The 25,625-nt window shown below is 52.2% G+C and overlaps 1 protein-coding gene across 2 annotated transcripts in view; it reads left to right on the top strand.

The window, feature by feature from the left end:
• The window catches only part of CAMK2A (calcium/calmodulin dependent protein kinase II alpha), a 67,997-nt gene that overhangs the window by 27,814 nt on the left and 14,558 nt on the right, over positions 1 to 25,625 (top strand). The window contains exons 4-15 of one of the 2 annotated variants that reach the window (XM_015141231.3): positions 4,355 to 4,409; positions 5,140 to 5,205; positions 5,326 to 5,398; positions 8,426 to 8,528; positions 9,904 to 9,987; positions 10,125 to 10,219; positions 11,172 to 11,294; positions 11,673 to 11,756; positions 13,597 to 13,639; positions 16,215 to 16,255; positions 21,522 to 21,554; positions 22,511 to 22,559. In XM_015141231.3, coding sequence (XP_014996717.1) covers positions 4,355 to 4,409; positions 5,140 to 5,205; positions 5,326 to 5,398; positions 8,426 to 8,528; positions 9,904 to 9,987; positions 10,125 to 10,219; positions 11,172 to 11,294; positions 11,673 to 11,756; positions 13,597 to 13,639; positions 16,215 to 16,255; positions 21,522 to 21,554; positions 22,511 to 22,559 — 849 coding nt within the window. The remainder of the gene's footprint in view (positions 1 to 4,354; positions 4,410 to 5,139; positions 5,206 to 5,325; positions 5,399 to 8,425; positions 8,529 to 9,903; positions 9,988 to 10,124; positions 10,220 to 11,171; positions 11,295 to 11,672; positions 11,757 to 13,596; positions 13,640 to 16,214; positions 16,256 to 21,521; positions 21,555 to 22,510; positions 22,560 to 25,625) is intronic. The other variant, XM_015141232.3, reaches the window with a different exon arrangement.

Below are 25,625 nucleotides of genomic sequence, written 5' to 3'. Positions count from 1 at the left end.
GAAGATGACAATATCTCCATTTATCGAACTCTTCCTAGTGCCAGGTACTGTGCTAAGTGGTTTACAGGAATCATCACATTAATGACCACAGCAGTCCAATGGTGTTAGCACTACTGTTTGGAAGGGAGGCTCAGAGAGGTTAAGTCATTTGCCCATAGCTACATAGCTTGTAAGAAGTGGATCTGGGAGACGAACTCAGCAAGTCTGACTCCAGAGCCCTTGTTCCTAGTCCTTCTATTTAGCTTCCCAAGTGGATATCACAAATGTGGTGTCAGGGGGACACAAAAATAAGGGAACAAGTACTGCTCTTCAACCTCCAAGAAAAAAATGCATGGTTGGAAAATCACAGGCATGCCAGAAGTGCATGAATCAAGCTTCATAAATAAAAAGTTAGGTTACAGATTTGTTTGTTCTATGACAATATTTTAAACAGTCAAAAGTGACAGAATGACTCAATGGGTGCAGACACGTCAGTCACTCCACCGGGAGACAGGACTGTGATGATAGCCTATGGCCCTTGAATTCTGGGTTCTGGCTGAGTCGATCCTCAGGCAGCCTCCACTGATGGGAGGGGAGGCTTTGTGTGTGAAAACAGCCCTGAAACAAGAAATTCTGTCTCCTGGGCTCTGAGGTGTGCCTCAACCTCAGGGACTGAAGCCAACTCTAGTATCATCACGCGTGTGGTGCACAGCAAAAGTAGGGGCTGAATTCCAACCAGTGTGCCCCTTACCATCAACACAAAGGCACCATCTGAGTGAGAGTCAGGTCTGGAGAAAACCTCCCTCAATTCTGTCAATTTCCCTGAGACCTGAGGACGTTCTCTAAAGGGGCTGAGGCCCCGGGTCAGAGGGTAGATCTGGGACCCCAGCCTTCTTGGGCTCCTTCCAAAGCCTGTTGCCGTGGTTCTAAAAGCCCTTTCTGAGATGATTCTAGCTGTAGCTTGGCTTCTCAGAGCTTCTTACACTCAGGAAAGGGAAGTTAGAGACCATGGCCCACCAGAAAGAATAGGAGGGAGTTCACTTCCCAGAGAACACGTGGAGGAAGACAGGGAGAGGGAAGAGTCTTTTGCAAAACTTTACCTTGATACACTAACAATACAAGTTTTTTGCAGATAAATGAGAAGACAAATACTTTTTAAAGTATCTCCAATAACCTCACATCTAGAATTAACATTTAATGATATGTGCTACCATATGATATATGATATATGTGCCTTCTCAAATACTGTATACTTACATATATCATCTTAGGTCAGGTTCCCTGGAAGCAGAGCCTGAGTCAGGGATTCAGGTGCTGTTAGCATCCCACACTCCAGCACGTAGGGTTTGGATGCACCAACTTACCAAAGGGGCTCTGGGCAGGGCCCGGGTATAGAATTGCCAGATTCTACACACCAAAAATACAGTTAAATACACATTTATGCTTTTTTTTGGTTTTGTTTCGAGATGGAGTCTCACCCTGTCACCTAGGCTGGAGTGCAGTGGCATGATCCCGACTCACTGCAAACTCCACCTCCTGGGTTCATGCCATTCTCCTGCCTCAGCCTCCTGAGTAGCTGGGACTACAGGTGCCCGCCACCATGCCCAGCTAATTTTGTTTTGTATTTTTAGTAGAGACAGAGTTTCACTGTGTTAGCCAGGATAGTCTCGATCTCCTGATCTCATGATCTGCCCACCTCAGCCTCCCAAAGTGCTGGGATTACAGTCGTGAACCACCACATCCAGCCAATACACATGTACACTTTAAAAATTAAGCCTGTGTTTACTTTGAAATGTACTAAAAATTAAATAAATCAATGGACAGAGGAATGGATAGAAACGTAGTAATGCAAGTATAGGAAAACATTAATGATAGAACCTAGGTAGTGGGCATCTGGGTGTTCACTTAACTGTATGTTTGAATTTTATTTATTTATTTATTTATTTATTTATTTATTTATTTATTTATTTTTTGAGATGGTGCCTTGCTCTGACACCCAGGCTGGAGTTCAGTGGCGTGATCTCGGCTTACTGCAACCTCCATCTCCCAAGTTCAAGCAATTCTCCTGCCTCAGCTTCCCGAGTAGCTGGGACTACAGGCGTCTGCCACCACACCCAGCTAATTTTTGTTTTTTAATAGAGTTTTGCCAATGTTTTGCCATGTTGGTCATGCTGGTCTCAAACTCCTGACCTCAGGTGATCTGCCTGCCTTGGCCTCCCAAAGTGCTGGGATTACAGGCGTGAGCCACCGCGCCCAGCCTGAATTTTTTATAATAAAATGTTGAAAGGAATTAAAGCAGAATTACATGTGCCTTTAAGATTTAAAATTTTGCTTTAGAATATATCTAAAACATCTTTTAGTTATTATTTATAAATATGTGTCATCATTAAAGAATGTTTTAAATTTTCATTTTATTATTATTATATTATTATTATTGTTGTTATTATTATTATTATTATTTTGAGACATTCTCACTCTATTACCCAGGCTGGAATGCAGTGGGGCAATCTTGGCTCACTGCAACCTCCGCCTCCTGGGCTCAAACAACCCTCCCACCTTAGCTCCCCAAGTAGTTGGGACGACAAGTGCCTGCCACCATGCCCAACTAATTTTTGTATTGTTTGTAGAGATGTTTCTAGAGGTGTTTCGTCATGTTGCCCGGGTTGGTCTTGAACTCCTGAGCTCAAGTTATCCACCCGCCTCGGCCTCCCATAGTGCTGGGATTACAGGGTGAGCCACTGCACCTGGCCTAAATTTTTATTTTTTTTTAATTTTATCTTATTTTATTTTATTTTAGTTTTTGTGTTTTTGAGATGGAGTCTTGCTTTGTCGCTCAGACTGGAGTGCAGTGGCACGATCTCGGCTCACTGCAACCTCTGCCTCCTGGGCTCAAGCAATTCTTCTGCCTCAGCCTCTGGAGTAGCTGGGATTATAAGTGTGCGCCACCACGCCCAGCTAATTTTTGTATTGTATTTTTAGTAGAGACGGGGTTTCACCATGTTGGCCAGGCTGGTCTCGAACACCTGACCTCAGGTGATCCACCTGCTTCAGCCTCCCAAAGTGCTGGGATTACAGGTGTGAGCCACTGCTCCCAGCCTAAATTTTCATTTTAATCTGTGCGCCTTCCCTCTCCATCTCTGGAGCCCATCCACCTCTCCCTATAGGCACCAGCTCTGGGGTATCTGATGCCTGCCTGTCTCTAAACTTCATGTACAATTATGAGAGCCATAAACAATTCAGGGGACTCAATGTTGAATCAGAAATATATGCACCTGGCAAACATTCAGATGGCACTAGGATTCATAGTGAAAAGTGAGTCTCCTCTCGTGACCCAACTCCCCCAATTCCCCTCCCCAGAGGCGCCCCCAGTGCCTGCTTCTCTGTATTCTTCCAGAGAGATGTATGCCATATATAAACTTAAATACATCCTTTAAAAAAGTACTACGCATACTGTTTTGCACTTGGCTTTTTCACCAAGCAACATAATTTGGAGATGACTCTGAACGAGTAGATACATAACTGCCGCATTATTTTAGCAGCTGTGCCATTTTCCATTGTGCGGATGAATCGTCATTCACCAAGCCAGCACGCCCCTGCATGGACATTTTTAGGCTGTGGTGCGGGGAAGGATGTGAGCCCTGTCTTGTGAGAACTTGCGTTTGACTGACAGGATGCGGTCCCAGAGTCAGCTCGAGGACTCAGGCCCTTCCTTCTAATAGCTCAGGGGTGCATGCTGGGAGCCCTGGGCTCCTGGGAGCTTTGCCTCTGTTCTGGGTAAATGGGGTGTGAAGAGATGACAGCTCCTCAGCAAGCCAGAACACAGGGACCCTGTCACTCCTGCCTCTGGCCTCCATGCTCCATGATCTCAGACTTGGGAGCAGAGCAGGATATTAGCTCAGGCAGCACTGAGTGAGCACCAACTGCATGCCTCCTGGAACTCTCATAACAAGCCTGCAAGTTCAGGGGTTTCATTTTCATTGTCCAGGCAAGGAAAGAGAGGCTCAGAAAGTCCTAGCAACTTGCCAGAAGTCACACGGCTAGTAAGTGGCAGAGATTGGAGCCACAGGCTTTCCATGACTTAGGCCTGCCCAGCAACCAAACAGGGTTTCGGAGAGGGCAGGGCACTAAACTCTGAACTAAACAGGCATCTTTCGTGTTTAAGCCCAGCCCCGTTTCAGTAATGCCTGAAGTCTATTTGGACTCAATGCAGTGAGCCCTTGTTCACCGGCACTTGTCAAAGCACCTGGCACCTGGTGTGTACCCAGTGACTGTCTGGGAACGTGGGGTGTTGGATATACAGGGGAAGGGAGAGAGGGAGGGCGGGCCTGGGCAGCAGTGTGTCCCGCTGTAACCAACTGCCTTGCACCGCCCACAGTCCGACTCCATGACAGCATCTCAGAGGAGGGACACCACTACCTGATCTTCGACCTGTGAGTTTGGCCCCGCCCTGGGATGTGCCAAGGATGTCGGGGCAGCCTAATCAGGGATGGCCTCACTGGACCTCTTGGGCTGAATTCCCTCTTGTGGTCCAGAGTTTCCCCAAATGTGGTGGGCCTGCCACCCAAGCAGTGCAAGCTGACTTTCCTAAAACACCAACAAACACTTTTAGCTTTCATCCCATATTTATTTTTGCTTCTCTTCTATTTGTGGCCAGTGATGCTGGTTTTCCATTTTCAGTGGCAATATAAAGTTTCCTTCTGGAATATGTTTAATTTTTTTTTTGAAGAGTGTTGATTCAAAGAGAAGCAATAATGAAATGTTAGGCCACAGTAGTTCCTGGTATGGCAATGAAAATTAGTGATGGGGCCAGTCTCATCGATAAAAAATAGCCCTTGAGATATTAACCATGGGGGAGGCCATAGGCTTCCTAATGAGCCTAGTGATGTGCTCTGAGTGTCCCTAACCTCCGGACTCCAGCCTGGGTTAGGTGGGGAAGAAGGGCCAGGGATGGAGAAGGAGAGGGGACTAGAGTCAATGGAAGGGTGCTCTGGAAGATGAAGGGGATTGCAGCAGGGGACACCCCAGTGACCCTGGGGCCCCCCCTTTTGTGGTTGAGGTCCTGAGGTCCCTGGTCCCCATCCTTAGCTTCTTGGAGACTCCTCCAGATGAGGCAGCACCTGTTGCCTCTATCGGAGGGTGATTTCGTGCCTGTCTCCCCAGGGTCACTGGTGGGGAACTGTTTGAAGATATCGTGGCCCGGGAGTATTACAGTGAGGCGGATGCCAGGTGAGTGTCAGCTTCTGCCTGGCAATGGCACCTGGGGACAGGGCACTCTTGCCTGCTGTCAGCTTCCCAGGGGAGGCCTGTGCTCACACCACCGTGACCCCTTCCTCTCTCTCTCCCTAGTCACTGTATCCAGCAGATCCTGGAGGCTGTGCTGCACTGCCACCAGATGGGGGTGGTGCACCGGGACCTGAAGGTGAGCAACCCACCGTGGGTGTGGCTCACCCTGGGAGCCCCTCTCTCCTCTGCACGTCCCTACTCCTGCAGAGCCGGACATGATCAGAATCCCTTTAATTTCTCTGTGTTAGGCTGGCAGGTGGGGTGAGTGAGATTATTTTTGCCACTGTTCAGATGAGGAAACTGAGCTCAGGAAGGTAGAGCATCTGTGTTTGGCCCCCTGCTCTTCCAACTCCCAGCCCACGTGCTTTGTGCCAGGATGGGTGAGCTGCAGTTACACTGTCATGATTGGCTACAGTGGGTGGGAAGAAGGCAGGCTGGGTCCAAATCTCAACCAGGCCACCTTCTAGCCATGCAGCCTTTAGTAGCATGACCTTCCTGAACCTCGGATTCTTTACAATGGGGGTTGCCATAGCAACCTCTGCAAAGGGTTGGTGAGGATGTGAAATGAGATAGCACAGGGCCTGGTACACAGATGCATTATTAGTCTTGTTCCTGCATCTGTGGCAGGCCAGGGGAGAAGAAAACCCAGACTCTAGTCCCATGCAGTTCTCCTTCCTTTTACCTGAAGGAGATTGCAGAGTCTAGGACTGGCACCAGCTGCACGGCCTTGCCCCTTCAGCAGGGAATTCATGGATCTCCGCTACTGAGCCTCATGGTATCAGTGGCTGGTAGTTCATATTGTCTCCATTTTACAGAGCAGGAAACTAAGGCCTAAAGAGTTCAAGCAGTTTGCCCAAGAACATGCAGTTCAATTGTCCTGAGCTAGGGTGGGGGAACTCTGGCCTTCTAACCCCAGATCCTGTGACCTTGGGAGTCTGGTGCCAAAAGGCCACTCTATACAGCTCCTATTTCCTCAGCAAACCCTTCTAGGGTGACTCTGCCAGAGGTCCATCAAACCTCTGCTTTTTGTTCTTCAGTGACGGCAAACTCACTTCCCACGGGGTAGCCCCTTGCACCACTGGGGGACGCTGTTCCCTGCTGCAGAGGCTTTGCCCTGAACCTCAGTTCTGCGGTTTAGAACCACACAGAGACCAAACCTCCAGCTTGGAAGAGCCCTAGAGGGACTCCAGCAGCTTTGTTGTAGCTGCTAAGTCCTCTGCAGGGTGTACCCACCCCTGCCACAGTCCCCCTGGAATGTGATTTCCAGGCCATCCTCATCCTGGGCACCCTCCCTGGGAATGCTTCCACTGGTCTGGGTCCCTCTTTGGGACACAGTGCTCTGAAGAGAGCCCCTGCCCCTCTCTGACTGTCTTGGGCAGGCCATGGCTTCTCTCTCGAGCCCTAGGCGAGCTCCCTGTGGCTCAGTCTAGATGAGACGAGTGTGCATTCGAAGAGGGTCTCCAGCCAGACTGCAGGGCGGCTCTCCCAGAGCGCCTGTTCCCATTATAGCTGCAGCCCCTGCACTGGAGGAGGAAGGAGGAGAGGCAGCCCAAATTTAGGCCACTCTGGATACAATAATTAGTGACACATTCATCAAATCAGGGCAGGACAGCTACTGAGACCCAGGACATGTTAGGAACATTGTCCCCAGAGGACAAAGGAGGCCTTTGAGCCAGGCGGAGGGAGCTATATTTGTTTGGGTCCAGCCTAGCTTTAGACAGGGAAAGGTCAGAGGTGGGGCCCTTCAGAAGTCCCACTGGGAAGGGGATCAGAGGAGGACTTAAAACCAACAGTCTTCAGAGACTCTGAGCCCCTCTGCAAGCAGAAAATAGGAGTACTAACATTTACCAAACACTTACCTCAGGCCACAGCGAAGTGCTTACACAGATTATCTCAGTTAATCCATGCACCACCTCATAAGGTAGGCATTTTTCTCAGAGGAAACTAAAGCTCAGAGAAGTGAAATAATTTGCCCACATGTCATGGCATAGAGGTGGGCAGCACTGGGATAAGAAACTGGGACTATCTAAATCAGCCCACACTGTTAGCGCCCCCTCCATCCTGAGTCCCACAGTGAAGGGACCAGCAGGAAGTGGAGGAATTCTGGAGGCTGAGCCAGTGAAAGTGGCAGCCTCAATGCCCCAGAGGCCAGGTGTGGGAACTTCCCGAGTCAGCCGCTGCCCCCATGTATCAGCCTTATCATCTTTCAGCCTAGAGCAGTTAAGATAGAGTCAGACTTTGCCTCGATTCTGGCTCTATCCCTTCCCAGCTGCGTGATCTTGGCCAAGTCACGTAACCTCTCTGAGCGTCAGTTTTCTCATCTTCGTATACATGACAAATACTGATTAAGTGCCTGCTGTGTGGCCCCCCAACCTAGGTGCTGGTGATACAGTGGTGAACAGGACAGATAAGTAACTCACATCCCCTGACAGATAATGAACAAGCACATAGACAGATGGGGAAAATCACTGCAAATAGTGATGAGATCTATGAAGGTAACAACAGGAGCAAAGACAGAGGATGCCTGAGGGCTTCCCCTCTAGACAGAGTAACTGTGGAGGGTCTCCTCCATGGGGTGACATGAGACTGAGGGCTGGGCAAAGCAGAAGGGCCAGCCTTGTGAAGCTTGGGGAAAAAAATTAGAGGAGGAAAACGAAGCGAAAAGGCCCTGAGGTGGAAACAAGATGGACTGTTTCAAGGGGCGTAAGAAGGCCTCTGTGGAAAATGTAGGTAATAATACCTACCCGAAAGGGTCATTGAGATGATACATAAGATGTTGCACACAGAACATTTAACCAGAGGCTGGCATATAGTAGGGGCACAATCAATGCTGCTGCTGCTGCTACTGCTTCCTTATTGTGGTGGTGACAGTACTACCCCGCTCTCACCTCAGCCGGGCCCCAGACCCTGAAGTGGGGAGGGAGGAGTGGCCGATGGAGAGAGGGCCTTTCTGTTGTAGTGGATGGAGGTCTTGCCACAGGGTAGTCCCGTCTCGTGGACTGAGACTCAGGAACCTGAGGCGGGGCTGGAGATGAGAGCAGGGGCCCCGGAGGGCCGGGCTGTTCTTCCTGTGAGCCCAGGCCCCCAGAGGTGAGGCTCTGAATCTGCTGACTCTCTCTTGGCGCTTTCCTCCCCTTCCTCCCTCTTCTCTGGTCCTGACAAGCCTGAGAATCTGTTGCTGGCCTCCAAGCTCAAGGGTGCCGCAGTGAAGCTGGCAGACTTTGGCCTGGCCATAGAGGTGGAGGGGGAGCAGCAGGCATGGTTTGGTAAGTGGGGTGGGCTGGCAGGAGTGTTGGGGGTCAGCACCCATTTGTGTTGACACACCAGCCTCTGGGAACCCCCTGCCTGAGTGGGTATGGCTGGAGATGCTGTTGGGCCAGCCGGGGCTGGTAGAGCAGAGGCCCTGCCTCTGAGCCAGTGGGCAGCAGCCATCTGTGTCCCCAGGGCCCAGGCATGGGAACCTACAGGCTTCCACAGGACTCCCTGGGGCCCCCTCTCTCCTTTCCTGTCACTCCCCTCTGCCATCTCTCCTCCCCGAAGGGCTCCCTGTGGTTGAAGGCCTTAGGGAAGTTTCCACAGAGCTGCCCTAATAGTTTAGGTGCTTGAGATTATTATCCTGATTTTAAAGATGATGAAAAAAACGGCAGGAAACTTGCAGAAGGTCAAGAAAGTTTAAAAGGGATAGACCAGGACTTAAACTCAGATGATCCAGGCTGCTTTGTGATTTTGGTATAACTGGGCCTCTTTCAGCTATCTGGGAGTACTTTTTAGTGGGCAATATTGAGACATGGTTAAGAACCAGAGTTCTGGGTTCAAATCCAGACTCTGCTACTTATAAGGTATGTGACTTTGGCTAAGTCACTTCACCTCTCTGTGCCTTCATTCCTCATCTGTAAAATGGGGATAATAATTGTATGTTCCTCAGGAGTCGTGTCAGGATTAAATGTGACCAGGCATATGACGAGCTCAGCCCAATGCTTAGCATATACACTCAGTAACTTGTAACTATTCTTAAAATTACTTGTTAGAATACCTTGGGTGTCCATTATTTCAACTGACCCTCTCAACAACACTGGGAGGCACTTAAGATAGAAATCCCTAATCCTTCATTTGACAGATGAGGAAATAAGGACTAGAAGATAAAGAGACTTACCCAAGGGGCAAAGTCCATTAGGACAGGCCTCCCGACGTCCCATGACCAACTTCAACAAGGGGGTGCAGAGTGGGCCAGGGTTTAGCTCTCAGCCTGGGGCTGACATGGCAGGTGCATTTCATCTTGAAGCCACCAGCAATGGATCGCTAGTGGCTCCTGGAAGAGTGGCGCTGAGAAGCTTATGATCCTGAGTCAGGACCCAGTAGGAAGAAGCTCTGTGACTGATTACTACTGGCTCTGAAGTGGGAAGTGGTGACAGGTGTGCTAGGTAGTTGTGGGTCTGATCTAGAGGCTTTGCTGGCTCATCAGGCTTATGTCTTGGGCCGACTGGGGTTGCACAATACAAGCCCAAGTGCACCTGAGGGGCAGGGGCTGTTTTCCCCAGCTCCAGAGCAACCCTCATCCCCTCTTCCAGCAGGATCTTGCTCCAGGTTACTTACGAGACAACCTCTGTGTATGTGTCTGCCTGTCTGTGTGTCTGGGAGCAGGGTTTGCAGGGACTCCTGGATACCTCTCCCCAGAAGTGCTGCGGAAGGACCCATACGGGAAGCCTGTGGACCTGTGGGCTTGTGGTGAGTTCATCCTAAGGCCCTTTAGTGCCCCTGGCTGCACCCTGGCCTCTGGGGCCCCCTCTCTCCTTTCCCATCACTCCCCTCCCCCCATGTCTCCTCCCCACCGCGGGTTGAAGGTTCTCTGATCCTCTCTCCAGGGGTCATCCTGTACATCCTGCTGGTTGGGTACCCCCCATTCTGGGATGAGGACCAGCACCGCCTGTACCAGCAGATCAAAGCCGGCGCCTATGATGTGAGTGTCGCTCCTCTCTTTAGCCCCCATCATCCTCTGGTGCCCTTCCAATGAAAGCCAGCGCCAAGCCACTCTCTAGTTCTGGTGCAGGGGTGAACCCCAGGGGAGCATGAAGACTGACCAGGGCCAGGTGGTTACCATGCTGTGCCTAATGGTTGGAGATTTATCCTGTGGGGCCCCAGAAGGCAAGAAGCAGCACCAAAATGGAGTGAGGAGTGGGGGAGAGGCAGCCTCCCAAGCCAGGGTTTCTCTCTTTTTCTCTCATATATACAAATAATAGCTAACAATTCTATAGCACTCTTCTGAATGTTTTACACATATTATTACGTTTAATCCTCACACCAATCTATGCCATAGGTACTGTTACTATTCCCATTTTACATATAGAGAAGCTGAGCTACAGAGAGGTCAAGTAACTGCCCAAATCACATAGCTAAGAAATGGTAGAGGTGGGATTTGAACCTAGGCAGTCTGGCTCTACCATCCATGCTTCTAACTACCAAGCTATATTGATTTTATGCAGATAGCTATTAAGCTCTGTGCTATATGTTTTATATTGTATTTAGTTCTCATAACATCTCTACAGATAGCTCAAGGGGTCATGTGACTTACCCAGGTGACACAACCCAGTAGGCAGAGCCAGGACTTGAACCCAGGCCTTTTGATTCTGAAGTCTGGGCTAAAGCCACTGGCCAGCTGCTCTCCAAATAAGGCACAGTCTCAGAATGATGGATGGAGGGAGGACTCCTTTCCCTCCGCTGTGTTCTGATATTTACGGGGCCAGGGGGCCCTGCCCCTCCCCTGTAGTGAGGAGCCCCAACTCCTCCTGGTGTGGATGTCCGAGTGGATGGGCAGTAGGACCCCTGCCTGCTCCCCTGCCAGTCAGGGGCTGGGGGATCGCAGGGGTGGCCTGGGGCAGGCTGGGCAAACCTGGCCTCTCTGCCCCTTCCAGTTCCCATCACCAGAATGGGACACCGTCACCCCGGAAGCCAAGGATCTGATCAATAAGATGCTGACCATTAACCCATCCAAACGCATCACAGCTGCTGAAGCCCTTAAGCACCCCTGGATCTCGGTGAGTCTCCCTCAGCAGGACCTCTCCCAGGAGCCCCTCCAGACCTCATGGTCCAGGCCCCTACAGAGTACTGGCCCTGTCCCTGGCCCATGGGGCTGAGAGGGCTTAATCCAAGAGACTGCCCCTGCTATGGTTCTCAGGGGTAATGTGGAAACGAGGAGTAAGTATTCTGGGTTGGCATACAACTGACTGTGCTACTGGCATTGAATGTCTGGTGCCAGGATGCTAAACACCCTGAAACATCCCCTAGAGCAATGGATTGTTCTCCCCAAGATGTCAACCACACCTCCATTAAGACGCCCTGCTGAGTGGTACCCTTGGGTGGGCCTGTCTTCTAGCCTGCCTTCCACTCACAGCCCTCTCCCCTACTTCCTCCAGCACCGCTCCACCGTGGCATCCTGCATGCACAGACAGGAGACCGTGGACTGCCTGAAGAAGTTCAATGCCAGGAGGAAACTGAAGGTAACAGGTCCTCACCCTCCACAGTCCTGGCCATGGGACTAACTCTGCCTGGGTCTCCACAGAGGCCAGGAGACTCGCTCACTAGTTCTTTCTTTCACTGATTCAATAAGCATTTATTGAACACCTGCTGCATGCTGGACAGCAGGCTGGGCTTGGGGAGTGAGCGGTAAGTGACTGAACCCTTGCTCTAGTGGAGAGGACAGACAAGCTCCAGGGGTGTTACGGGGCAGTGGTGAGTGCTGTGCCTGGGCAAGCCTCAAGGTGGTGGGAGAACATAGCAGGACAATGGTATTCTGGGTCTGGAGCTAGGGGCGTTTAAGCTGAGACCTTGGAGGAAAAGCAGGTATTAACCAAGTTAAAGTCAGAATGGGAACGTGTGGCCAGGTGCGGTGGCTCACGCCTGTAATCCCAACACTTTGTGAGGCTGAGGTGGGCAGATCACCTGAGGTCAGGAGTTCGAGACCAGCCTGGCCAATGTGGTGAAACTCCATCTCTACTAAAAATACAAAAATTAGCCAGGCATTGTGGTGCATGCCTGTAATCCCAGCTACTCAGGAGGCTGAGGCAGGAGAATCACTTGAACCTGGGAGGTGGAGGTTGCAGTGAGGGAGATCGTGCCACTGCACTCCAGCCTGGGCAACAGAGCGAGGCTCCATCTCAAAAAAAAAAAAGAAAACAAGAATGGGAACGTGTTCCAGACAGAGGGAACAGCCTGTGCAGAAATTTGCAAGTGCGCCTGACTCCTTAGGGGCACCACAAGTGGTTCAGAGTGGCTGGGGAGAGCTTTGGGGATGAGACGTGACTGAACATGAGACCTTCATGGGGGAGGGGCCCCAGCTGCCAAGTATTGTGGAGGAATGGCTGAGGCACTCAGATAGTGATCGTGGCCCCGATGAAGCTCAGTGGGACCCAGGTGGGCCCAGAGCTTCACATTCTTGCAGGTTCTGTGTGCTCTCAGGGTGGTGACAGCTCCTGGCCTGGCCTTTGCCAGGCACTAAGGGGACCCTGGCCAGTGGAACAGAGGAGTCATCAGCACACTGGGGATGATGAGGGAAAAGGCGGAGGCCACAGCTCTTGTGGAACATCCTTACCTGCCGCTCCCAGGCCTGGAGTGGAGGCTCAGGATGGGGACACAGACTAAGGGGTGGTGGCCAGCATGATGCCAGGAGAACTGAGTCCCATCCCCATCCTGCAGTGGAAGCTGTGTCACAGAGGAACTCTCAAAATATCAGAATCAGGGATTCTTAACATCATAAGCAGTGGGATTCAGACGGTGTCAAGTCAGGTCTGAATCAGATGGCTCTGGAACCAAAGGGGCCATTGACCGCCAGCCTGCTTGTTGATGGAAGAGGCTTTCTCCACATTGAGGGTCCTCCTGGATTCTCTGAGCTCAGGGGACATGGAGGGATGAGCTAGTCCTGGAGCAAGATGCTCTCAGCATGGGGCAGAGGGCTAAGAGGTGGGGACACAGGTCTACTATTGTTGCCCAAGCAAGAAAAGTCCATCGTCTTTAGGAGCCTCTGCTGGTAGGTGTCCCTCAAGTTAAGTTCATCAGCTTGGGCCAGGCCAAGGGGTCCATTAATATCTGCCCCTAGGGTGGCCTTGTCCTAGGAGCTGTACTGGCTAAAGCCTAGCTCACCCCGACTTCTCCAGGGGGCGAGGGATGGGCTCTGGGCCGGGTTTGGGGTTGGGACAAATGGAGGGGCTGGGCAGAGGCTTTGGCTTCCTCTCTGAATGCAGTACCTGCCTCTCCTTCCCCATGGCCCTCCCGTCTCTCTGTCCCTCCTATGTCCCTTCGCTCCGGCCTCCTCTCCTACTGCCCTCTTCTTATCTCTTGCAGGGAGCCATTCTCACCACGATGCTGGCCACCAGGAACTTCTCCGGTAGGTGGCAGGACCTTGGGGTCCCCAGTAAGCCCTGCACCAGTTCACTGGGGGCACTGTCCTGTCAGATATTTGGATGCTCCCAGGTCACTGGGCCTGGGGAGAGGGAGTTGCAGAGGACTCTGTGACTAAGGGTTTAGCTCACCTGCCCTGGCCTGTGCCCAGAAGTGAAGAGGGGTCAAACGTTAGCAAGCCCAGGGCCCACCAGGACTGGTTAGAGATTTAGTCTGGCTCCCCACTCCTACAGCAGTGCTGGGGTTCTCAGGCCGGACTGCCTAGAGGGGAAGGCTTCCGATTGCAGGGGGCTGAGGTCTAGGTGGGATGGAGCCAGGTCCAGGGAGTAACAATATTGCCCACCATGATTGGAGCCCTGTGCTACGCAGTCCCGTGCTTCCACTCAGGTGGCCTGCATGACAAGGTAGCAGAGGGGATGCTGGGGGTGCTGCCATCCCTATTTTTGGGATGAGGAAGCAGAAGCTCAGGAAGGTGAGCTCAGACTTGTCCCAGGTCGCATGGCTAGAGAGGCAGAGCCTGCATTCAGCACAGGTTTGACCAACCCCAGAGCAAGTGCCCTTAACTGGGCTGGGTCACCAGGGAGTCGAGGGCAGGAGCGTCCCAGGCCCTTGGCCAAACGGGGCTGGTTAAGGCAGGGAGTGCCCAATCACCTGAGGCATGTGGCTTCGCAGAGAGAAGGGGAAGGGATTATTGTCAGGGTTTAGCAAGAAGCTCCTCTTGGCACATCAGAGAGAGCTGGGGCCAGTGCCCGCCAGAGGCTTCCTTCTGGGAGAGCGCAGGCCGCTGGCAGGCAGCAGAGCAGATATAGATAGCAGATAGAGTAAAGCTCACCCGAGGGGCCCTCTGACTGGGACTGGGGCCAGCCGAGAAAGCTGCTGCAGATTTGTGGCCAGCACCACAGCAAGAGGGCAGCTCTGAGAAGGGGCAACCGACTGCATTGAGTGGGTCCACCTGCCCATGTAACCGGTTGGGAAGAGTGAGACCCAGAGGTGGGCAGATACTAGAACTTCTGACTGGGCTTTTCCCACCTCATTAAACTGCCTTCCCACCCTCTCCCTGGACAAGGATCGTGCCATTCCGTCAACTGAAAGATGAGCTACCTACACAGTCAGAGTCTTTTTTTAACAACTGAAGCACCCTAGAGAACTCTAGTCCTGAGCTCACAAAATGGCGGCCTGTGAGCTGGATTGAATCTGTTAATATGCTTTGTGGAAGTAGAGGTGTTTTAAAAAATTTTTCAAGTGAGTTTCTAACACTTAAAAATTAGGAAATTTCATAGAAAACTCCAGATTGCTCTCGTCTCTTGAAAAGTAGATGCTGTGGCCTCACTGGACCCACAGTCCTGTGACAGTAGGCTGGAGCTGAGAGGGGCGTCCACCTTGAGGCTCAAGGAGAAAGCACTCCCCCTGCCCCACCGCACATCCTAGTCCAACCCCCCAAAGCCTGTGGCGAATGGACAGCCATTCCTGTCAGCTTCTGGATCCAGAGGTGGCACCTGCCTTGGTTTGCAAGTAGGGAGCTTGGAATGAGAACCTTGAAGGGATCATAGGTGGAAATGTGGGGGTAACTGGGAAGGTAACCTGCCATGAGCCCCATGCCTCAGAGCCCCTGAGGCATCAGTGGCTCATGTGACTCTCCTCCTAACTCCCCGTCTCAAGGCCACCAGGAGAAGTCTTATCATGGCTACCATTTCCTGAGCATGTGCGGCATATGTGCCAAGTGCTGTGCTAAGTACTTCGCAGATACCTTGTTGCATTTAAGGCATTTGCTTAAGTCTGAAGCAGCCGGATGCCAGTGGGCAGGGCTGGACATTCAGGCCATTTCCTGGCTGATGCCTACTTCCAGGGCTCTGGCCAGGAAGTGAGGAGGGAGGTAAGGGGAAATGACAGCAGGGGAGGCTCCCAGAGAGCTGTTGCTCTGCTTGTCCCAGCCACCCGGGCCATAGCCAGAGCCAGCATGGGGCTCTGGAGTCTAAGGTTGGGGAGGTCTATATGGCCTGAGGAGAGAGGCAGGGGATAGGTGCTTTGGCAGGGTGGGCCCCAGTGGGGGCATCTGCTTCTTGTCACCCGTCAGACGCAGCCTGCAGCTGTCCAGAGTGAGTAGGCAGGGCTGACACATGACCTCCGCAGCAGCGTGGGGCTAAAATTAGAGAGGGCCAGGGCCGGGAGGGCGTGTCCAGCCTGAGGCCAGGCAGCCAGGCCTAGGGTTGGCCACCGCCAGCACGGTGGTGACGGGAATTGAGAGGGAATCCCCGGGCTGAAACAGCAGCCCACAGTCCTGGGACGTGTTGGACACCTCCCTCAACCCATGAAGCCAGAGGGTTATGCTTGAGATTGCTGAGAAGGCGGGGAACCCAGGCCCACCCAGCGGGCGACTGGCAGTCCCTGGGCTGCCAAGGAGGAAGGAGGAGGAAAAGGAGGAGGCCTCCCCCAGGATCGCTGGGCCGGCTCTGCTCCCTGCGGTCTGCCCTCCGGCTGCCTGTGGATGCTGCTCTTCCTCGCCCTGTGGGCCCTGGTGCCCTGCCTGGTGTTGTTAACCCTCTACTTTTTCTCCTCCACAGGAGGGAAGAGTGGGGGAAACAAGAAGAGCGATGGTGTGAAGGTAAGCCCCTCCAGGAGCCTGGCAGGCTTGGCTCTGGCAGCGTTTCTGCCAACAGAGACCGGCTTTCAGGCCTGGAGCAAGACCTGGGCCTTGCTGATGGTGTCCTGGGCAGACGTGGGCCACATTCATGGCCAGGCTGTCTCCAGACCCAAAAGCTGGGCTTCGGTGCCCACCGTCACGCCGTGACTGTTGGGGGCAGTTGGGAGAAGGGGGACTGGAGGAGGGTGGAAGTGACAGTTGTGCTGGGGCTGGGGCAGGCGCAAGGAAAGGGGCAGGTCAGAAGGAGATTTCTGTGGTTCTCCAGGGCTGGAGAGCTGGTGTGCAAGAGAGGGTGCAAGGAGATGACAGAAATGGTCATGAGGGTTGACCTCCGTCCTGCCTATGTATGGGCTGGATGGGGCCCCTGCCCCCCTATACAGCTTAGTCCCACCCAGAAAGCTCGTGGAGGATGGACAGCCATTCCTCTAGGCTTTGGGTTCCAAGGTGCCCCCTCCCGCCAAGGCCTAATGGTGCTGGTTCAGTGCCAGAATCCCCTCCTGGCTCCAAGGGCCTGCCCTGTCCCACCCCTAGAGCCCGAGTTACCCTACAGTCCCTCCACAACCTGCGGTCTTCCTTCCATCTCTTCTCTCTTCTCCCTCTGCTCTCTGGGGCCTGGTCCCCTGCTCTCTGCAGTTCCCTCCTCCTCTGCCACTCAATCTTATCCTCTCTTGAGACCCTGCCTTTTTCTGGGCTTAGAGCCCTGCCTGGCCAGGGCCCCAGGGCTGGGGTGTGCCCGGGACATTGGAAGGTGTGGGATGCTGTATGAATACAGCCAGGTGTGCTGGTGGCTTGATGGCTTTGTTTAAAGAAGCATTTATGGTCTCTGGCCGCTGGTTTTGGTCTGTCAAGGTTGCATGGGAGGGAGTCTGGGCTAGATGTCCAAGGCCAGGATTGGGTCTCCCCTCTGCCCTTAGCCTTCTCCTCCCAGCTTGAGTTTTCCCATAAGTACAATGAGTGGGGTGTGAATTTGATGATCATTTCCAAGATTGCAGCTTTAAAAACAAACAAAAAAGGCAAGAAAATCCTATCTAATTATTCTCCCTTCTCATCTTGGGTGCTAGAGAAATGCATAATTATTTGGTTACTAGTCCAAGACAGTGGTTTTCAAATTGAACTCAGATCCCAAAGGTACTGACTGGGGAGGCACCTCTGGCAGTACATGGAGTGCAGTGGGATGTGGAAGGTGCCAGGTTTACATGGTTCTGGGCTTCTCATACCCACTTCAACCAGAACATGACCATGGTGAAGACAGCCCTTGGGCTTGCCTGCAGCTAGACCTTGACTGGGTATTTACATTCCCTGAGCCTGTGCTTCTTCATTCATGCAATGAGGTTAAAAGAGGTCTCCACCTCCTAAGGCTATTGGTGAGGATTAACTAATACAATGTGCGTTGAGAGCTTAGCATGGTGCTGGTATAGAGCTTAGCATGGTGCTGGTATGCAATACACACTCGCGAGATGCTAGGCACTATTATCTTTCCTCTATTTTATGTATTAGACTTTTGGGTAAGATTTCTCTTGAAAACAAAGTTTTCTCAAGAATATTTGAAAACCACAGATCTAAAGTCAACTTAATTTATAAAGTTAATAGGCACTCATTTCAAATCCTGTAATGGAATCTGGCATTGAATTTTGGCTTGCCTGCTGTTTTGGGTTAACCCTGAGCCAACTCCCCACCCCTCTGTGTGTAGGGGTAACGGAGGGATGTGCAGTGTGGAGCTGCCAGCTTTGGAACAGCTGGGGCCCTCTCTGACCCCTGTGTGGAGATACTGAGCTAGGGGTGCTGGGCCTCCTGGGGAAAGCAGACTCCCTAGCCCCGATTTGGGGGATGTGGGGACAGAGACCACAGACACTGGTGGGTTAAGGAGGTAGAGCAAGAAGCTGCCCTGGTCTGCTTGGCTCTTGGATGTGGCCTTGGTAGAGGCTGGGCAAGGGGTCAGGAGAGGCCTCCATCAGGCTGGTTCTTGGGAAGAAGTGCTAATTAGCTCTTTTAGGGCAAGGCCAGGAAGCGGAAGCTGTCAGATGGCAAGGACAGCTCACAGCATGGTGGGGCTCTGCTGGCCACTGCAGGCTTTCCAGTGGGCACAGCTGGACAAAGCGTCACTGCTTCCTGCAGTGCAGGACACACTTCTCAGGGTGGCCTGGGTGTGGAAGAAGAGGAGTTCGAAGGCCACTCCTGGCCCAACCATCTCTTTGTAGCTCAGCCTCCTTCACTCCCTTGGATGGAGGAGGGAAGAAGTCCTATTGGAAGATGAGAATAACCTGGGGGCCTGGCCCAGGATTTGGGGAACCTGGCCTGCCATGTCTTGCTCCTGGAAGGAGTGTGGGGAGAACAGCAGAGCTGGGGGTCCAGGTGCATTTTCAGTATGATTGAAACTGGATGGCAAGTCAAGAAGCCATGGGTTTGAGTCTGGGCCCTACCGTTCTCCCCCTGGGGGACCCAGGCCAGCGATTCTGTTGCCTGTTCCAGGGGAGCACAGCAGTTCTTTGCAGGGGGCTGGTGAGAGGGTCACAGCAGAAGGGCCTGGTGGAGCCACATCACAGGCTCCTTTAACTATCTCACCTTCAGCCCAGCGGGGAGGCACACGTTCCTCCTACCGCTGTGTGGCTGGAGACAAACCCCATTTCATCCGGGGCTTAACTGAAGAGGTAGTGATTGGCTCCAGCACTGCAGGAATGGCAGAGATATGATGCCATATTGTACTTTATGGGCCTTGAAGGGCTTTTCAAGGCGAATTTTGACTGTACTGTTTCTATCATCCTTGCTAACCTTGGAACCATGCTTCCACATGTGGTTCTAAGAGATGTGATTTCTACTTTTGGTGAAAGAGGGAGATTTCTACTTTCAGTGAAAGTCCCTTTAAATTGAACTAAAGTGCTGATCAACGCGAGATTATTAGCATCATCGTTTGTGATTCAGGGAAGTAAAGCCTTTCAACGTCCCCCTCCTGGCCACCCCTAGGCCTGGACTTCTAGGAGGAGGGCCGACTGCTCACTCCCCTCAGCCCCACTCACTGCCCCTGTTGGTGTCCCATTGTGCATCGTGACTTCTCTCCCCATGTCCCATCCTGTCACTGTGCGTCCGATTCTGATGCAGTCTCTGCTCTGTGTTTCCTCCTCGTGTCCCGCCTGGAAAATCCTGGCCCCTGCGCGGCTCCTCAGGTTTCTGCTGACAGCTGAGCTGTGTGGGACCTGGCCTCTTCCCCATTCTGTGCCTGGCCTGGCTCCAGCCAGGGAAGGAGGACAACCAGGAGAGAGGGGAGGGGAGTGGAGGAAAGAGGGAAAGAAGGAAGAGAGAGAGGAGGAGGAGAGGAGAGGGAAGAGGAAGGGAGAGGAGAAGACAGGAAGAAAAGAGAGGGGAAGGGAGGGGAAGAGAGGAGAGGAGAGAAAAGAGGAAAAGAAGGAAGAGAGGAAGAAGGAGGAGTTGAGGAGAGGGAAGAGGAAGGGAGAGGAGAAGAGAGGAAGAAAAGAGGAAGGAGGAGAGGGGAGGGGAGGAGAGGAGAGGACAGGAGAAGAGAGGAGAGGAAGAGGAGAAGAAGGAAGAGAGGAAGGAGGTGGAGGAGAGGCAAGGGAAGAGGAGAGGAAAGAAGAGAGGAGAAAAGAGGGAGGAGGAGAGGAGATGAGAGGAGAGGAAGGAAGAGAAGAAGGAGGAGAGGGGAGGGTCAGGGAGCAGAGTAAAAGAGAGAGGAGTGGAGAAGAAGAGAAGAGAGGAAGAAAAGAGGAAGGAGGAGAGGAAGGAGAGGAGAGAGGAGAGGGGAAGGGAAGGGAGGAGATGAGGGGCTGACTGCAGGCTGCTGACTGTGGAAAGCACACCATCCAGCCCAGCTGGGGAAAATGCAGGGTCTGTGAGCATTTATGCCCCTCTGAGCACATGGGCATTGGAAGTGCCCAGCGAGCCACCCTGTCCCCTCTGTGGAGGCCCCAGATGGAAGGCACAGGGCCTTGAGTTCCTGGCAGGCAGAGGCTCACTGGATCTTAGAGTCAGAAACCCAGAATTAGACCTGAGACCCTCAAGGCATATCCAGCGCCTCCCATGGCAAAGGCCTACCCTGGGGGCTCCTCGAGTCCCTTCTTTGCAGCAGGCAGAGGGGCCTCCTGGCCTCTCCGGTGTAAGGGCATCTAGGATAGGATGAGCCTTTGGAGAGGGGTCTGACTGTGGGTGCCTGGAGATCTGGACAGAGGAAAGAGTCTGAATGCAGGGCCTGGGTTCTAGCCTCAGCTCTGCTAGCGGGTTGCCGTGAGGCCTTGGGCAGGCCACTGCACCTCTCTGGGCCTCAGTGTCTCATCTGTGCAATGCAAGGGTCAGTCTTCACCTACCACCTTCTGTGAATGGGAGTCTTTAAGACTCCTGGCTTGAAGAGCTGAGGGAAGGAGAAGGTAATTTACATTTGTCCCCCTCTCCCTCTCTTGGTTCCACAGCCAACAGAGGGGGTGCTACAAATCCTCCAAAATGCTAGTGTAGGCTGCATGGCAGGGCCAAAAGACTCAAGTGCTAGACCCAGCTCCACTTCAGGCTGAGCCTCAGTTTCTCCATCAGCATAAAGGGGTGGAATAGGCCAGCCACCGGGAGGTTGTGAATGCAAGCTGGATTTCAAAGGCTACTTAGAGGACTGGCTCCCACGCTTGGCCCTGCTTTGGCATCACCTGCAGATATTGTTTCAACTGGAGATGCTCAGGCCGCACCCCAGACGTAGTTATCAAACTCCTCAGAGGGGACCTGGTTCTGTTTATTGTAACAAGTTTCCCAAGTGACTGTGACAGTCAATTGGGAATGAGGTCCTCCTAGCCGAGATGCACGGGGAGCCTAGGAGAAGACATTGGGCCTCACCTCCAGGCCTGAGCACCCTTTGTCCTTCAAGAGCACTGGAATCTGGAAGCCTCCAGTGACTGGCATCCAGAGCCAGGATTGGCTTTTGCCATCAGAGTTAGGCAGGGTGGGTAGCCCTGCTCCCAGGGAGGCTTGGCCATGAGCTTGGCTGTTAGATTGCTAGACCCAGACAGTGTGCATGAGGACCCAGAGCTTCAGGCCGAGGACTGGCCCTGCCAGGTCAACTGTTGCTGGTGGCCTTGACTCCTTGACTCCTTGTCCCGATGCCAAGCCGACAAAGGACTACAGAGGATGACCCCGAGGCCCATCCTCCTCCCAAACCTCCCCTGTCGTTCCTCTGCTCCCTGCCGTTTTCACGCTGTGTCTTTTCCTGTCCCATCTCTTCTCCTTGTTTTTCCAGAAAAGAAAGTCCAGTTCCAGCGTTCAGTTAATGGTGAGTGTCTGCCGTCTCCTAACGCCGGTAAATGCTGGGCCTCGAACCCTTTGCTCCTGCCTCCCTCCTGCAGGCTGCACTGGGAACCTGGGGCGGGGAGAGGGTGCTCAGGGCGTGCTTGGTACGTGTGCCTTGTGTGACAATATGTGTGTTGTGTGTGTGTGTTGTTTGCGTGTTTCTGTTGACACCTCCAACTCCACGGCCCAGACCAGCAGGCTGACAGCAGACCTGAGACCCTCCTCGGGTAGGAAGGTGGATCTGAACCCAATCCTATGTCCAGCCCTTGGCTTCTCGCTTCTCCCTGCCCCTCTGCTCTAGACTCATCTCAGGCTTGGTTTGTGCCAATCGCGGCGAGGGTGGGGCTTGGTTTGGCCAAAGTAGTAGGTGCCACGGAGGCCCCTCTTGAGCTGGTGTAAGGCTACCAGGCCCGCCGGTGGTAGGGGAGCCACCAGCCCTGCCTCTGTCTAGGGTCCAGTGGTGGCATGGTGGCCCACCTCCCTCTTCTGGTTCCATTGCTGTCTCACTCAGTCGTGTGGTTTTTCTCCCCTCTGAAGAGCCCACTCTCTCTCACACTGGGCCTCCCTCTCTCTCTCTTCCTCCCCTGCCAGTGTGTGTTCCTCCCTACTCTGCGGCCGCCATGGTGTCTCTCTGCTCCTCCACACCCCTTCTTCACCCCCTCGAGCAGAAAGGACCCAGCACCTCCCTCAGCTCTTCCAGGAAGGCCAGGGTTCTCCTTGCAGCCATCCCTTTCCCCCACCCCAGCCCCCGGCCACCTGCTCAGCTGGGCCCTCCCCGTATTGAGGCTGGAGAATCTGACAGGGTTTTCAGGACAGCATCCGGAAGGCAGAGCCTGTGAGGCTCACAGAAACCAGCCGCGTCACCAGGCAGCCAGGGCCTGGCCATGCCTCGTCCCGCTCCCAGGCAGGCCTCACCATCTCCTGTATTCTCTTTGGCAGGAATCCTCAGAGAGCACCAACACCACCATCGAGGATGAAGACACCAAAGGTAGGGAGGGGCCTTCAGTGTGGGGACCCCTTAGACTTCCTGGAACCAGCTGGACAGACCCCCTTTTCCTGACAGCTCCCATGTGCCAACCTCGTTTCTTGCTCGTCTACAGAGAGCTTCACTCTGGTGCCTTATAAACTGGGCACACCGGGAGGCACCATTCCCATGGGGTGTACTAGAACTACTGCTGGTGCGTAGATAGGTTTTCTTATTTTATCTATTTTTTTTTTATTTTTTGAGATGGCGTCTCGCTCTGTCGCCCAGGCTGGAGTGCAGTGGCGCGATCTCGGCTCACTGCAACCTCTGCCTCCTGGGTTCAAGTAATCCTCCTGCCTCAGTTTTCCAAGTAGCTGGATGACAGATGCCACCACCACACCTGGCTAATTTTTTGTATTTTTAGTACAGATGGGGGTTTCACCATGTTGGCCAGGCTGGTCTCAAACTCCTGACCCCAGGTGATCTGCCCGCCTTGACCTCCCAAAGTGCTAGGATTACAGGCATGAGCCGCTGCGCCCGGCGGGTTTTCTTATTTTAGAGGATATATATTATATGTGTATTAGAGAAAAATTTAACATATTCAAGTCATAAGTGTTTGGTAATGGTATACATGTTCCTTTTGCAATAAGTGTTTTTGAGTTTCCTTTACTATTATTACTTCATTATTATTACTATTATTACTTCATTATTATATATTACCATTATTATTACTATTATTACTTCATTATTATTAATATTAATAACAATAAAATTATTATTATTTTTTTAAACATGAAGTAATAATAGTAAAGGAAAGGAGAGCAAAAATCCAGAAAGCTCCAGTGGCTGGAGTATGGGAAACACTGCACAAGACCCACCAAAGATGCCGGCGCCACTGAAGCTAGTGGTCAGCGGTCCTCAAAAGCTCTCAGGTGGGGGAAGTAAAGTGTCAGGTAACTGACGGGATTGTGAGCAAGAACAAAACAAAAATAGTAATAAGTGCGGCCATTTATGGAATGCTTGCCATGCGCTAACCCCGGTCTCAGCACCTTATCTGGACTGACTTCCTGGAGCGTCACAATAGCCCATGAAGTAGGTGTTGCCGTGAATCTCATTCTACAGCTGAGGAAACAGAGGACAGAGAGGCCGGGTATGTTGGCCTGTACTCTGTTGTCCTGTGGCTCGCAAGGATGGGGCCAGGATTTGAACTCAGGCAGTTGGATTCTAGAGCTTGGCTGCCCACTCTGAAGGCCTTGGTGCTGGAAAGTGCCCTTGGAGCTTGGAGGAAGAGGCAGGGATTGCTGACTTCTGCCCTGGGGACACCAGATCCTCCAAGTGTTAGCAGCCAGCCCTCCTCCTTCCCCAGGACAGGGAGCTCAGTGGTTCACACACTCAGGTGTGTAGCAGAGATGCCTGGTGGTGTTGGTAGTGGGGGAGTCTCTGAAACATGAAAAAAGGCCGTTGACCTGGAGGGAACTCAGCAGTACCAGTTTAGATATTTTGCCTTAGAATTCAGAGATGGGAAAAAGAGCACTGTATTATGTAGGAAACATTTTTGTATAATTGTGATTCAGGCTTTAAGGCAATTTTGACACACCACATACCACGGCTGCCTCCTGACGCTGCCAGGATGCCTGGAAGATGAGCCCCGCCCTGCGTGTGTCCCTTCCTGGTCATTCCCAACTTGGGGGGTTGTGGATACTCTGTCACCACAACCTGGCCCTAGAGCAAATCCATCTTCTGTGATGGCACCAGGGACAACTTGTAAAAATACACTATCTTGAACTACTCAGGAGGCTGAGGCAGGAGGATCACTTGAGGCCAGGAGTTTAAGGCTATAGTGACCTATGATGGTATCTGTGAATAACCACTACACTGCAGCCTGAGCAACATAGCAAGACCCTGTCTCTTTAAAAAAAAAAAAATGAATGAATGAATGAGAAAATACACTATCTTGAAGAATTCCCTGGTAGGGTCAAGTCAGCCTTCTAGTTTCACAAAAGTCCGGTGTTCTAACCACATTCCCAGCCCTGCCCCTGTGAATTTTGACTCCAGGGGTGTGTGGCAGGCCAAGAAATGGTGCTTCTAAGCTGTTTCCCTTATTTAAGGCTAGCTGTCCAATGATAAGAGTTGGGCCCTGGGATGTTGAGGAGACTGGATAGATATAGCCACATAATCCTGGCCTCAGCAATAGGCAGGGACCATGGAGGTAGTCTGGCTCTGTCTTCTCCACTGGAGTCCATTCGCTGAATGACCTCAGACAACTTGCTCAACCTCTCTGAGCTTCAGTTTCCTTAACAGTAAAGAGGTGATGAAAATAATACCAACCTTCATTGCTGTGCAGATGAAATGAGAAGATGCATATGAAGTGCACATATGTGTCTGGTCCAGAGAAACTGTTTAATAAATCTCAATTTCTTTTTTCAAACTGTAGTTCGTGGTTGAGTGATAGGAAGCCAGGTGACATTTTCTTGGAGCACCAATTTTACTCAAAGATTATTTTAAGACAAATTTACATGTTAAACAGACAGAGAAATATTTGGAATAGAATACAACATTTGTATGTAATAGTAATGTAAATTAGGAGCCATCAAAGACGTTTTTCTCTTGGGGTAATGGCTTTGGGCTGCATCCCTGAGGTCTCACATTTGCAGTCATTATCCTCTGCTTTGGAGGATCAGGATGGGGCAATTTGCAAATCTGAATTTTGGCTCACTTTCCAGATTTCCCCCCTTTCCAGAGCGAAATCTGAGGCCTAGTGAGGAGAAAGGGCACATATGGCTTATTAATGGTAGGACTGGGACCCTGTTTCCTGCCTCAGTTTCCCCACATGTAAAAAACCCCAGAAGCCATGTCTGATGGAAGAAACGGTCAGCCAGGAGCTTCTCCCCGTGTTTGGCAGGAAAGAGGAGTCCGTGTGCCTCCCCCAGCCTCTCCCGGCCTCAGAGAAAGTTTCCAGAGAACCGTTTTCTGGTGTTAATTTGTTAAGTCTTCTTACTAAGTGAGAATAACAGCTGGTGGGGTGGACTCTGACCTGACATTAAAGTTAATTAGAAATGTCATCCTCCAGGGAACATAGTCCCCTGAGGA

The sequence above is a fragment of the Macaca mulatta genome, chromosome 6 (genome assembly GCF_049350105.2).
Source record: "Macaca mulatta isolate MMU2019108-1 chromosome 6, T2T-MMU8v2.0, whole genome shotgun sequence".
Taxonomy (NCBI): Eukaryota; Metazoa; Chordata; class Mammalia; order Primates; family Cercopithecidae; genus Macaca; species Macaca mulatta.
Note: the sequence above shows the minus strand (reverse complement) of the source record. Positions and strands in the feature narration are given on the sequence as shown.